Source organism: Citrus sinensis, chromosome 7 (assembly GCF_022201045.2).
Source record: "Citrus sinensis cultivar Valencia sweet orange chromosome 7, DVS_A1.0, whole genome shotgun sequence".
Taxonomy (NCBI): Eukaryota; Viridiplantae; Streptophyta; class Magnoliopsida; order Sapindales; family Rutaceae; genus Citrus; species Citrus sinensis.
In genome coordinates this window covers 15,299,160-15,314,012 of record NC_068562.1, presented here as the reverse complement: position 1 = coordinate 15,314,012, position 14,853 = coordinate 15,299,160, and the positions used below count along the sequence as shown (strand labels likewise).

At 32.5% G+C, this 14,853-nt stretch overlaps 1 protein-coding gene across 1 annotated transcript; it reads right to left on the bottom strand.

Annotated features, from left to right (window-relative positions):
- Positions 1 to 10,067: 10,067 nt before the first annotated feature.
- LOC127903730 (cytochrome P450 83B1-like) lies at positions 10,068 to 12,199 on the bottom strand. The gene is made up of 2 exons (XM_052444390.1): positions 11,219 to 12,199; positions 10,068 to 11,091 (listed from the first exon to the last, which is right to left on the bottom strand). Exons 1-2 carry the CDS (start codon positions 12,182 to 12,184, stop codon positions 10,483 to 10,485), a joined length of 1,575 nt encoding a protein of 524 aa, XP_052300350.1. The 5' UTR covers positions 12,185 to 12,199; the 3' UTR covers positions 10,068 to 10,482.
- Positions 12,200 to 14,853: the final 2,654 nt, after the last annotated feature.

The window sequence follows — 14,853 nt, the reverse complement described above, 5'->3', positions numbered from 1 at the left end:
AAGTTTGAATTGAGTTTATGATTGGTTGATTTGAAGTTGTATTACTTGAGCTAGCCATTTGTGGCTCTGATACCATGAAAGAAAACATAAATGTGTTGTTTGGCTTAAAGGAAAACTACAGAGAAAATGAAGAATGATTTCCAGAAGATTCAATTCTTATTTATTCATCAGTCAACACAAGCTTATATACAATCACTTACACGTGAGAATAACTTGTGACTAACTAACTTTCTTAACAAACAAAACCAACTACAATTTGTTACATCACAGTTTCATGAGCTGTCACTCCTCACTAGCAATCTCCTGCTGACGTGGCTTTATTAAGCTACTAGAATAATGAGCTGCTTTCACAATGATTCAAAAATGTAGGTAATGGGGAAAGTCTAAAGATCACAAATGTTGGAAAAGCTAAGATTACTATTGATTTATTTATTTATTCCAAAAATAAAGAAAAATCTATTATCAGTAAGGCAACTCACTTAAAATCATCCTTGTTTTTATAGAACACTTATCTAATGATATTGTGATAAAGGACAGTCAAGGCAGGATCATAATCAAAGGGCGTAAGAATGGGGGACTTTATGCACTTGGAGAAGCATGCAAGGCAAGCATTGGTAGTATTTAAATCAAATAAAGCTTTAACAAATGGGACATCCACCTATGAAGTTTTTGAAACTCTAGCGAGCCAAGCAATTCATTGGCGTATCTAGTTAGGTGAAATCAAATCCTATTTGTATAAGTCACCAAATGGGAAAGAATTGTAAGCTATCCTTTAACTTTTCAAATAAAATCTCCATGTTTCCTTTAGAGATTATGCATTGTGACCTATGGGGACCAGGACCCGTGACATCCAATCAAGGTTTTCAATATTATGTTATTTTCGTTGATGATAACTCAAGATACACTTGGTTTTAAAAGAAATCTGAATTTTCTCGTCCACACACTCAAAGCACAATGGAATTGCTAAAAGCAATTATAGACATTTGGTTGAAGGACCAACTCTTTTATTTCAAGCAAATTTATTGTTAAAATTATGGGTTGAAGCATTTATCACAGCAGCTCATTTAATTAATTGAATGTTATTATCTTCTTTTAAGATGGAAAAATATGGAAACTCTATTCCACAACTTGTATAAAAGGGATCCTGATTACAACAGCAGCTTAAGGGTATTTGGGTGCAAAACTTTCTTTATTTAAGGAAATAAAACAAAAATAAATGTCAAATAAATATATATTCCTTTCATTTTCATTGGGTATAGTCCACTTCACAAAGGATACAGATGTCTGGATCCTAAGATGAATCGACTATACATATACCGTTATGTAATATTTGATGAGTCTAACCTTCCATATGTTGTTGATTTTTGAACAAAAAACTAAAATTGAAGGCACTTCAGAATTCATTACTTTTCCTTAGTCTGAGGCGTGGATTAATAAGCCAGCAGTAATTGGAGATATCATTGATAGTTTACCAAATTCAACTACACGTTGTAATCCTGCTAATGTTAATGAGACAAAAGAAGCAAAAACTTATTACGGAAGCAAAGAATTATTACAACATCTCCTCACGAAGTTTTATTCCAGTTGATTACGAGCTTATTGAGCTAGTAGAACTTGAAACTAGCAATCATATACACACTCCCTCATATGAATTAGAAAAAGAAGAAATGCCCGCTAATTCTAGAAGCACTAAACCTGCAGAGAAAAATAGTCAGATTTTTCATGTGCTTGATCTAAATGGAATTGGTGATAAATTTTCAATCAAGCAAGAAATATATCATCGACATCAGAAAATTACCATCAGATGATTACAAGGCAAAAATTACGTAACAATCATACAAGACGGCTTTAAAATACCATGCTGGCTAGAAGTTATGAATGATGGAATCGAAGCATTGAAGAGCAACAATACATGGACTTTAGTTGATCGGCCAACAAATGCGAATATACTTGGGTTAAAATGGGTTTTTAGAACGAAATTTAATGAAGATGGCATAGTTGAAAGATTAAAGCTCGCCTTATGGCTCAAAGGCATAGCCAGGTTCATGGTTTGGATTATGATGAGATCTTTAGTGCAGTTGTGAAGATTACAACGATAAGATTAATTATTGCCATTGCTGTTTCTTTGAAGTGGTCCATTAGACAACTTGACGTTAAGAACGCTTTTCTCTATGGACTTCTTAAGGAAATAATATATATGGTACAGCCTCCAGGGTTCGAAGATTTAAAATTCTAAATGGTGTTCGCAAACTCAATCGGTCGTTATACGGACTTAGGCAAACAGCACGCACTTGGTTTGATCATTTGTCGTAATTTTTTCTTCATATTAGTTTCCTTTGTAGCAAAGCAGATCCATCTTTGTTCTTTCTTAAAAGAGGAGAAATAATTGTTTTCATTCTAGTTTAGGTGGATGACGTGGTTCTTAACAGGAAACAGTAAAGATTATTTTGGCAAGCTTATTCAAAAACTAAGGATAGAGTTTGCATTAAAAGATCTAGGTAAGCTTGGGTATTTTATTGGCCTTGAAATTAAGCATTTTTCAGGGTATTTTTATAAGCCAAACCAAGTACACAAAAGACTTGTTAGCTCGTGCAAGGATGCTAGAATGCTCACATTTGGCTACCTCAATGGCTACAAAAGCTACTGCCGACCAAGTTTGATAGCACCACAAGGGATCCAATAGATATCGATGCCTTGTTGGAGGATTACAATATCTTACTTTTTCTCAACGAGACATTGTACATGTTGTTAACAAGGTCTGCCAAAATTTTCAAGAAACCGCTGAAGGTAATCTTTGTTCTATCAGGAGGATACTATGATATCTAAAGGGCACAATGGACTATGGCATTCGGTATCTTCACAAAGGGACTCCAAGTACTAATGGATTTTGTAATGTTGATGGGGGAGGATGTACAGTCATTCGCCATAGTACTACTGGCTACTGCATTTAGCTAGGTGCAAATTGTATTTCATGGTCCTCTAAAAGACAACCTATGGTGCCAAGATCAAGCTTTTAAGCGGAATATCACTCACTTGCATGAACTGCTGCGGATATAACTTGGTTAACTTTTCTTTTTTGAGATATTGGCATAGAGGAAAATTCAAAGAACTCCAGTCCAGAAATTTGAAATCCAGCTGGTAATTGTATAACAAGCACCAAGGGAATCTCCCTTGACTGTAAACCACCTCAGCTATGTTTTGACAACATTAGCACATTTCACATATCTGTTAATCCAGTTTTCTTGCTAGATCCAAGCATATTGAAATGGATTATCACTTTTTCAGAGACAAAGTTGCCGTAGGTGCCATTGTCACACTTTACATGCCCACAACCTTACAAGTAGTGGATGTGTCCTCACTAAAGCCCTTGGAAAATATCCTTTCCTTACATTTCGAAGCAATATGGGAGTAGAAGCCATTCCACATGCCTCATTGAGTGGGGATGATAATGAAAGGAATCATCATCAATAAATGCAATCAGCTGACATGTAAGATAGTAAAGAGTGCAAGCTTGATGAGGAGAGGAGTCAACAGTCCATGCAATCTATTGATATCCTTAAAGCCAGTCTTACTTAACTATCAAAGTGATATGTGTCCAGATAACAAGCAACAGCCAACCAAGCTTCCCACGTACTTGGACCATGCCTGAACTTAGTTTGTTTTGAAAATAAATGGGTTCTGGACATGTGGACCACTAACTACATGCGCAATATTGCCCATCTTTCCCATTATTTCCGTATACCATGCATTATTGAGTTTGTGTGTACCTTTTGTTGTTTATAGGTAGTTAGTAATGTGAATCGTGTGCTCTCACTGACTTTTATAAAAAGCCTAGTAGATGTTTGAACAGGGTACGAAAAAAGGACTATTTTCCCCAAAGCTACTGTCTTCTCTAAATTCTTCTCTCCACTGCTATTGTTACTTTGAATCCTTGCAAATTACATATCACGAAGGGATACACACATTCTAGAATTACAAGTCAACGAACGCATCATTAGTGTGCAAGCTGTAATCTTGGTTGTGTTATAACTCTCTCTAATTAATTTCCTAGATGATAGGAAGTCTTTTCTATATTTCTCATAACCGTCTTTGGATATAAGAAAACATTGTATACAGCCTTAGCAGGCTCGTTCTTTTACCCAAAAAAAGAAAAGAAAACATTGTACAAGTGATTTATTATCAATTAAAAAGCCTTTCAATCATCAATTTCTACAATGTCATTGAAATTGATGAATATTTGTAACTGTAACTTTGAAAATATATGATCTCTACTTATCTGTATATCTAGAGGGGAAGATTGTTGTCTAATAATTTAAAAACAAATTTTATGTGCAAACATAAGAATTTTAATCTGATGCATTTGTAATCAAAATAAATAAAGAAAACCATTCATCAGGTCCCTTAATAAGCACATCAATATGTACATAAAATTTATTTCTTGAAAGAACTTAAATCAAAGCATCAAAATTACTTGGTAAACATATTTTACTTCACTCAAATTAAAATCCTAATAAAAATATAAAAGATAAATTTAGTTTATTCCACCTACAATGACAATGCTCAAATTGGCTCATCTTCATGCCTCGCGTTAATTCACAATCGTGGCTCTTCCTTGGAAAAAAAAAAAAACATAATTATACTTAACATCCTTTAATGAAATAAAGCCAGTTTTCAAGCTATTCTCCATATTGATTACTTAATGACATCTCCTTCTAGAAATCTCACCACTGCAAACTGATATAATATTGACGCCGCTCATATATGTCCTCAAAGGTAAAATTTATAGAATCGATTCTAATCTACCAATTTTCATGATTCTTATATTTATCAATTTATGTTCTAACCCTTCGATTACCTTCTTACCGTCCAATTTCGAATCATTCAAATATGAAATAACAAAATCCCTAATTATACTTCATAACAAAACCTTAATTTCATCAAAAACTCAATTAACCGTAATATAGATACATTTGCCTATTTGGTAACTTTACTATTATCTTTCCTCTTAATCCCTAAGGGAATTCATGGTAAACAATCTAAGTCAATAAAATTTAGAATTAAGAAAAAATTGTTAGAAAATCTCACTTACCTTATTGAAAATGCCAAATGTTGGGAAAATACGCTCTTTAAAAGCATATGTGTTTATTTAATTGTAATAAACAATTTTTCTGATTAATAAAATAAATGAGGTATTTTAATTCAAGTATCTTAATCACATTAATAGTTTGAGTAAAGTCCATTTAATCATATTATATGTATTTATGTAATCACCATGTGGATTCACAGAACACATAAATACAAGTTATCTTATGATTAAATAAATTAAATTCACAGTTGATAAATAAAGTTGGGCACTTTATTTAGGTATGGACTGTAACAAATTCATTGAATGATTTGTCTTAATCATGTATGAATTTATTGATGTAGTACGGCTACATTAAACATGATTACATATGAGATTTAATTAACTTTGCAATAAATGTCAAACTTATTAAATCTCATAGGCATTGATTTTACTGTAATCTTAATCTTGAGTTAGTTATGATTTCATGATTGTAATTGTTATTCCATTTGAGTTACCAATGGGTACGACACACACTTGTAGTTAATATTACCCGGTATCTTGGTGGAAGCAATTATGAGTATTGGAGTAATAGATTAACAATATAGAATTTGTACAACACATCTCTTGATGGGTTTTTGGCACTTGATCATAGAATTCTCTGGTCAAAGTGTGTCAACATATTTAGTATGTTGAAAATGATCATTAGAGAAAACTAGTAAGTATCAAGGAAGAAGATGTAATTAAGTTGATTGAACAATTGAGATATCGATTTAATTAACGATGCGGTACAAAAGATTATACAGTAAAGAAATCAATGTAGCATGGGTCTAATTATTATTCGAAAATACTATCCCAGATAGTATACAATTATGGAGGTCAATTCCAATATTTTAGTGGAGTAGATTTGGAATTAAATAATTGGGCAAGTTTAATTACAGTCCTAATTATTGTAGCCATTATTGTATGTACCCATGTGATCCCCGAGTTAGCTCATTTAATTAACTGCACTGCTACTGGATTAATAAGTAAGATAACTAGTTATTTGGGTTAAAAGCCTAAATATATTATTTAGTGGGAGGCTCCATTTAATATGCTTGTATGTAAGGGGCCTTGTGTTATTTTACAAGGTGGATCCCTATAACACAAGAACAAGTATTGTTTTTAACTTAAATATAATGTGATTTAATAGAATTAAAAAATTAATAAATATGGAGCCTAGGGTTTCCAATAAATAGAGATATAAAAGGGCTTGTTTTCTCAACAAAAAAAAAGAAGCCACATTATACAGATTAAAGAAAAAGATTTTTTCTCTCTAATTTTGAGAGGAATATTTTCTCTTACTAGTTGCTTTTTGTGGTGATAAAGACGCCCACACATCAATTCATATCAAACCTGAGTCATAGCCTGAAAGATTATTTAGGGACGGATCGTGATCAAACAAGTGTGGTGGTGACGGATCGTGATCTGGGAGCCTAGAGTAATTTTGATTGTTCATCATCTCGGATTGTTAAGGTATGATTTTCTACATTACGAATTCTTATGTACTATATAAGATCGATCCAGAAAGTTTTTTTTTGAGAAAAAACTTATTTTTAACCAACACCAAATTCATAGGACAAAATGCTATCAAGAATCTAAACTTCAACACCATTTGTAGACGATTTCCAAGCTTATAAGGACCCTTTGGAAATTTAACACCCACACTCGTCGTCGTCTCTTACCTAGGGTTGGAAAAATCCAGATCTGGATTCATATTCCTATAGCCGGATCCGCAAAAAAGATGTCGGATCCGAAAAAATTAAAATTCAATAATTTAATATATAATTTAAAAATTCAATAATTTACCTAATAATATCAAATAAAATCCAATCATAATTCAACAATTAATAATTTAACATGAATAACATACAATAAGCTCATAAATCTACAAATAAAAATTAATTTTTTATTTTTTATTTCACTTTCAATGTATATTTTTAATTTAAAATAAAATTTAATAATTTACCTAATAATATCAAATAAAATTCAATCATAATCTAACAATTAATAATTCAACATGAAAAATATACACAACATCATAAATCCACAAATAAAATTTAATTTTTTTAATTTTTTATTTAATTTTTAATATATATTTTTAATTTAATTTTGAATTTAAAATAAAATTCAATAATTTATCTAATAATATCAAATAAAATTCAATCATAATCCAACAATTAATAATTCAACATGAACAATATACAACAACATCATAAATCCACAAATAAAATTTATTTTTTAATTTTTCTTGTAATTTTTAATATACATTTTTTACTTAATTTTTAATTTTAAAAAATTTATTCCAATCCGGATATTCGGTTTTCCAGATGCATGTGCATCCGAATCCGAATCCAAATCCGTGCGAATCCTAAATTTCATATTCAGATCCGCATTTTTTAATATACAAATCCGGATTTTTCCGGATTCAGATCTTTCGGATCCTTGCAGAGATGGGCCGGATCAGGATTTAATTGTCATCTCTATTCTTACCCTCGCCTTCTCTTTTCGATATTTTTTCTGGTCCCTAAATTGCTTAATTATTTATGTTTCTTCTTTTCTTTCGTGATTCATTTTTTTTATTCTTTTCTTCATCTTCTTCTGCATCACTTTTTCTTCTCTCACCATCTTCTTCTCTATTCTCTCGTCACCTCTCTTCTTCCTCTTCACCCTCCACATCCGCATTGTATGAATCATTTAAGAACTTCTAAAATACCCCTCTAAACTACCTTAAACACTATTGACTGAGGGCTTTTCAATAGGTTGTATAATATATCCATAATAAATTCGAAGCACAAAACTATAAATGCTTTCTTGCTATTGTTTTATAAGGATGGTAAAAAAGTCCAACCCGATTTTTGGCTCGATTGATTCTGCTCAAAATTTTCAAGTTTTGACTCAAATGTAAGGGTAAAAAATTGGCTTAAAGATTACAGCCCGATCAAATTTGGTTCAAGGTTCGGAGCCTTATCCATGCCAACCCAAACACCTGAAGATTAAAAAGAGACCACACACACTCTGTACACGCATAACACACTCACACACTCACATACATACACTTTTCACATTCTAAAACACACAAAAAAACTAATACATAGGGAAGCTGTCAAGACCGCTACTGCAACTACAACCTACCGCCATTCATTCGGCCACACAGCCGCACCAATTGTAACTGAGCGCAGTTGCTAGCAGCACAAACTCATGCCACGACAGTCGCACCACCACCAGCCAATTGGCCACTAAAATCAGCCAACTAACTTGTCACGTCGTTCTGCATCACCGCCACAATAGCCGCCTATAAGAGAGGCTTCCATCATCGTCACTGCTTGGTTTAGGTGTAAATGTGTAATGTTTAAACTTTATTTATATCTGCAAAAGGTACCAATTTCGAATTAAATTTTAATTGCATCATATTACTGATGTATAGGTTTGCTAACAGAGTTTACGTGATCATAGAGATGATTTATGGTGATTAGAGTTATTTGAACAAATTAGCAGTAAACTTTACTTCTATAGTGTTTATGTTGCACATTATATACTTTTTCTTGTATTTAACTAGGGCAATTTGTTTAATTCGCGTGATCCTGAAGCCCTTGGTGTTCGAGAGGCCCTTAGTTGGATTAAGCAATTACAGCTGTTCAATATTATCATTGAGATGGATTGCTTAAGTGTGTACAATGCACTAGTGGATAACCTCTCAGGTCCTAGTAGTTTTAGTCTTATTATTGAAGACTGTTGTGCTTTGTCTAATTCTATTCGATATGTTTCTTTCTCATTTGTTAGGCGATCTGCGAATTCCGCTGCCCACTCTGTAGCTCAGGCAGGGAATTCTTTGTCAGGTCATGAAGAGTGGAGATCTGTTCCACCTTCATTCTTATTTGCTGATTTGTTTGGTACTTCTTCTTAATGAATATCCAGTTTCATCAAAAAAAAAAAACTAGGGCAATTTGTGTTAATTGTTGCCCTCAACTTCAATTTACTTTAAACATGTTTTAAAGGTTTAAATTTTAATATATTAGGGGAGGTAAATTTAAATGATTTAACTATTAAAAAATTAAAAAAAAAATTGGTCATACTCAGACAAAGGCCGAGTCCAGCCCTAACTCAATTTGCTCAACCTAAAGGTGAAACAATTAGGTTTTTGTCTGCCTTAGACCCTTTATTTGTGTTATCTAAGGCCGAGCCTAACCCGGCCCATTGTCATTCCCAATATTTTATGTATCAATCAATATATAAATACTTGAAAAATAAATTATTATCAAAGTTAATAATAAAGATGTGAAAGATGTTTGTAACTTAACTAACCCATTGAATTATTTAGTTATGCGAGTGCAACATGCTAGGTAATTATACCTAATGACATGGACCCTGCTGGGCTTTTGAAAAATTTCAAGTACTTTTTTAAATTTCGCCGATTACTGATTTGAAACACCAAAAAAGCCTCTTCTAAATTTTAAAAATATCAAAATATCACATATTAACATTTTATAGCTTTATGTGTTTTGAGCTTTTCTCGTTTAAATGATAAAGAATTGTAAAAAATCCCCAAATTCCTAATTAGTCCAAATCACTGTTTCCACTCATCCAATCCTCTCTTGCCGTTTCTTCAAGCTTTCACGAGGAGAGGTAAATTTCTACACTTTTTATTGTTTAGTTAATTTATTACTTCAATAAAAAAATTGAGGCTTTTTATTATCTGGGTATTGGCCAAATGGTGTTAATTCGGAGGATTTTGATAGAATTTTTTAATGATTAAGAGGAAAATTTAATTAAGGTTATTAATGTATTTTATTAGATTATTTAATGCTTGGCTGTGTTTATTTGATTGTTTCATTAGCTAAAACAACACTATACATTAAGTTTTTTGTGCTATTATGGCCTGTATGGATAAATATCATTAATTTTATAAATAATCCAATTAAAAAATTTTTTGAAATAGTATTATATTTAAAATACGACGGAGATCAATCGAATACCAAGATATTTCCCTGATTGTAAAGTATTACTATTTGAGCTTATCCCACTAAACAATCAATGGCACCACACCTCATTAAAATAGGAAAGACTCAAATACTCTAAATTACGGACTTCCAATCACTTTCAACAAATAATATTTGACTTGGACTGAACTTACTGCAAGAAAAACGTTGACCAGACTCATTATTACAAAAGATGACAAAGACTTTTGACTGACGAAAAACTCTTTTCTATACATTAACATTAAGACATTGAACCCCATTTAGGCCTTTCTTTTTCAAACAATTTTCATTTTCTTATTCCGATTCAGTAAAGGAAAAGCGCGCATGCATGCATACGCGAGCCTTACAAATTTATTGATTTGTTATATCAAACACCAAACTAAACCTTCCAAATCATGAGTATCATATAAATTTGGTGGCCATAAGCTTGAGTGGAATCTTCTTGTGCATGGCTACACCGGGTAGAATATCATAATCCAAATCTTCATTCTTCATCCCATCTGGCATTTTCCAGTCAAATTTGTAAAGAAGATTGGCAAGTGCAAGCTCCAAAGTGCGCATTGCCATTGATATTCCCGGACAAATTCTTCTGCCGCTACCAAATGGCAGCAGTTCAAAGTGCTGTCCTTGAAAATCAACACAATCTGTTCCCATAAACCTCTCAGGAATGAATTCGTCAGGTTTATCCCATACTTCACTGTCCCTTCCTATTGCCAATGTATTTACGTAAGCGAGCGTCTTAGCTTCTATTTTATAACCATCAACAACGCACTCTTCTGCTGTTGATCTTGGGATCAACGGAACCGGCGGTTGCAACCTGAATGTCTCTTTCAAAACAGCCTTAAGATACTGTAATGTCTCAAGGTCGTCTTCATCTACAAACCCTTTGTTTTTTGCCACACTTCTAACTTCTTCTTGAGCCTTCTTCATCGTTGCGGGATTCCTCATTAGGTTGGTCATGGACCAAACAAGAGTGGCTACGCTCGTGTCCGTGCCAGCAACAAATACGTCCTGAGAGGTGTACGAGGATAAAATTATATGAGTAATGATTTTCAGACAGAATAAATTTGACAGAATGCTGATAGAAACAACCACAAACTTTAATAACTAAGCTGAATGAAAAAACTAGATTAATTACCATAAGCACTGCTTTGATATGTTTCCAAGTCAGATCAATTTTAGTCTCAGAATTTTTTCGAATTCGAAGTAAAACATCAATTATATCCTCTTGCTGCTGATCAACTTTTGGCCGGTTTGGATCTAAATGCTCGTCAACAAGCTCTTGATAGAACTTATCAGAATCTTCAAAAGCCTTTTTAAGGCGACGATTTTTTCCTGTGAGTGTATCGACCCAACCCATGAAAGGAAAAAAATCTGAAAAGAAGAAGCTCCCTGCCATGGCCTGAGTTTCAGCCAGAATATGATGGAATCTGGTTTTGTTTCCAACCCTTTCAACTTGGCCGTCATCGTCTTCGCACCTCTTGCTAAAGGCAATTCTGCAAATAAGGTTACATAAAAGAGACATTATTATTTCACTTAAGTTCGCCGGTTCTGAAGCACTTGCCGATTTGGATATTTTTTCAATCATACGGGAAACCTCATTTTCTCTAACAGGACGAAACTGGTGCAGCCGATTAGCGTTAAACAAATGGATGACACATATTTTCCTCATCTCTCTCCAGTAATTGCTATATGGCGTAAAAGCCACATCTATGTGTTTGTACGAAAACGCTTTCTGGCCTGTCAGATTTGGCCTCCCAGAGAATTGAAGATCATTGGTTTTCATGACTTCTTTAGCCATTTTGGCTGAAGAAATTATTAGGGTTGGTAAAGAACCAAAATGAAGACACATGAGGGGGCCATATTTTTTCGACAGTTCCCACAAATAGCGTGGAGGATTCGAGGTATCGTATTGGTGTATGTTACCAATTATCGGGAGACCTTGGGGGCCTGGTGGGAAGGTCTTTTTGTGTTTTTGGAAAAGAAATAATAGAAAGATTGGGAGAGATAAAAGGATGAAGATAAGCTCAACAGCCATTTTGTTTGTCTGGCAATTAGTCCTCCAGTACTCCATATATATACTGCTAAAGCCTCCCTCATCCATTTGACTAATCCAAGTTTTTTTTTTTTTTTTGGTTTTTGGGAAAGGCTATTCCAAATTGTTGAACATTACTAGTTGGCCCAAAGTAATTCCAGTTTCCAGCAAATAATCCAATTTTTTTTTAATTGAATAAATCTCTCTTGTAAATTTCTCACTTTATTTACTCCACTAGCTTAATCCTTTCAGCTTCAACGAGTGATTTTTAATTTAACTCTCTCTAGTTAACCACACAAATTTAAATTGGAGAAATTAGGGTTATATACACACTCTCTCTCTCTTATGGCTTAAATTTTTTTTTTCACACTATTCTAAAATCAAATCCCTTAACTCCATTAAAATTAAAAACTGAAAAATCTCTTCATGACTAATCTTTCATTACAATCATCTTAAAAATTTCTATAGTTGAGTCTCAACTTGAGTTGCAACTATTATGTGTTATTCATTTACTAGAAAATGAAGTTTATAAGGATAAAATTAATACTGTAGCATCTAATAAAAAAATACTTTAATCATTAGAATTCAAATTTAGAATCGACTATTAAGATCTCTAACATTATTTATATCATTATTGTTTTCTCAGATTTATAGTAAACTCATCTATGATACATAATTCTTTTCTATAAAAAAAAATGAAGAAGAAATAGGGCAGACAAAACCCAAACATACTTTTCGACCCCTACTTCTCTCAAAATTAAAATTCGGATCGTCAATTAAAAGAAGTTACTTGAAAACAAGTCTGACTAAATCCCAAAGACATGAATATATGATTGAAAGCTAAACAGTTTCAAGATACGCGAAGACTATGTTGCCTTTGGGGCAACTAAGAACTGACTTAACGTTTTGCTCGTTGCCAAGAGTACCATTAGATTCTACTGAGGTTGATCTAATGACGTAGAAGCACCCGCACAAAAGAATAAAGAGATCATGATTAGCCACTTGTCCCGGAATTAGCAGGTTAAATAAATACAAAATAGAATTAAATTGCCTCAAATAAAAGACCAGTTAGTGGTCATATTAGGTAACAACTGCAGGTTCATAGAAACGCAAGCGGGTTGATAATTGCAAAACATGGGACCTGAAATTGACACGTGCTGGTAAAAGTGTTGTTGAGTTCATTTAAGGTTTGGTGGAAAATTTAAAGGCGAAGCGCGATGTAAATTTAAAATCCCTCAACAGTAAATCAGAGGCTTGGGGTTTGAATTTTGTCATATTATTGTAATAATAATAATAAGATGGCTTGAGTTTAAAAATAATGCTGTAATGAACAGAATCTATTATTTTTATTATTATATAATATGCAATTTACATATAAGTCCGTAAAAATACTCACTAAAGTCGAATAAATATAAGATTTGGAAATCTAATAGAAAAGAATATCATAAAAAAAAACTTGATTAAAATCCAACACAGATAAACTCATGAATACCAATATAATATAAGCCCTAAAGTAAAAAGTGCAATTGAGAAAGTTGAATAAAAAAAAATTAAAGAATATAAACGCTTATAATTACTGAGGAGACTTAAACTCTCTCCCTCAAAGTTGATGTAAGAAACCATCGATTAATCTAATTAAATAATTATTGCATGATTTTAGACTTTTATTTATTTTAGATGGATTTAAATTTATGAACCACTTTCTTATTATTATTATTATTAATAATCTTCTATATTTTCTTAGATTTATAATATTACATATGGCATATCAAAAAATGTATCATCGGGCTTGAGTGTTGTTAGCCATTAACAACTTTTATCTCCATATTTTTTTTTTTACTTTTAAGAAATTAATAAGTAGCACATGACAATAATAAAATGAATGGTCAATATTCTATTTTGTCTTCTTTATTATATATATTTTTTTCACCTCACTTGCCACTAGACTCACCAAATTTGACCTGATTCTAATTTCTGACACCTTCTCCAGGCAGCGACTGCAACTCTCGTTCAAATAAACAAATGTAGTTTATACTGAGACTGCAGGCGAGTTTGACTGAAAATATCTTGTGTTTTATGAGTAGCAGTTTGTTTGGATATTTTTAGTTTTTTATTATTTTTTAAAAAGATGACGTGGCAATATATTAAAATGTTTTATTTTATTGTTGCTCCAACACATGCCAACGCATAATACTTTAGTCATTTCATAATGTCAAGGCAACAATAAAATTGGGCCAATAAGTATTTTTATAAAGAGTATTGATATTTATCTAAAAATAATTTTCAAATGACAGCAGGATATGTATTAACACCATCTGGTGTTATATTTGTTTTTGAAAAAAAAAAAGAAAAAATACATCAATGCTATAAGATGTTATAGTTAATCAAAAAAATATATTATAATCATATAATTTTATAGTTGTTTCCATGATCTTTCTGTAACTATTATGAATAAATATTATTTTCAACATAAATGTGAGACTTAAAGATGAGGGTTCAATTTGTTGTGCAAAATGATGGGTAATTTAAAATAAAAATAAGAGTGATTATTATTTTATTTTTAATTCAGTTGAACAAGCACGGAAAGTCAGTGATCTAGATAAGCAAGAGGACTCTGGCTGCTTTTGGCTGCTTTAGGGAGTAGCGAGGGCGACAATCGTTTCTGTGGCCCGCAGGACACCTGTTGCTACTTGCTAATAAAACAATTATATCCCAATTCCTCATTCTTTCACTAGTTT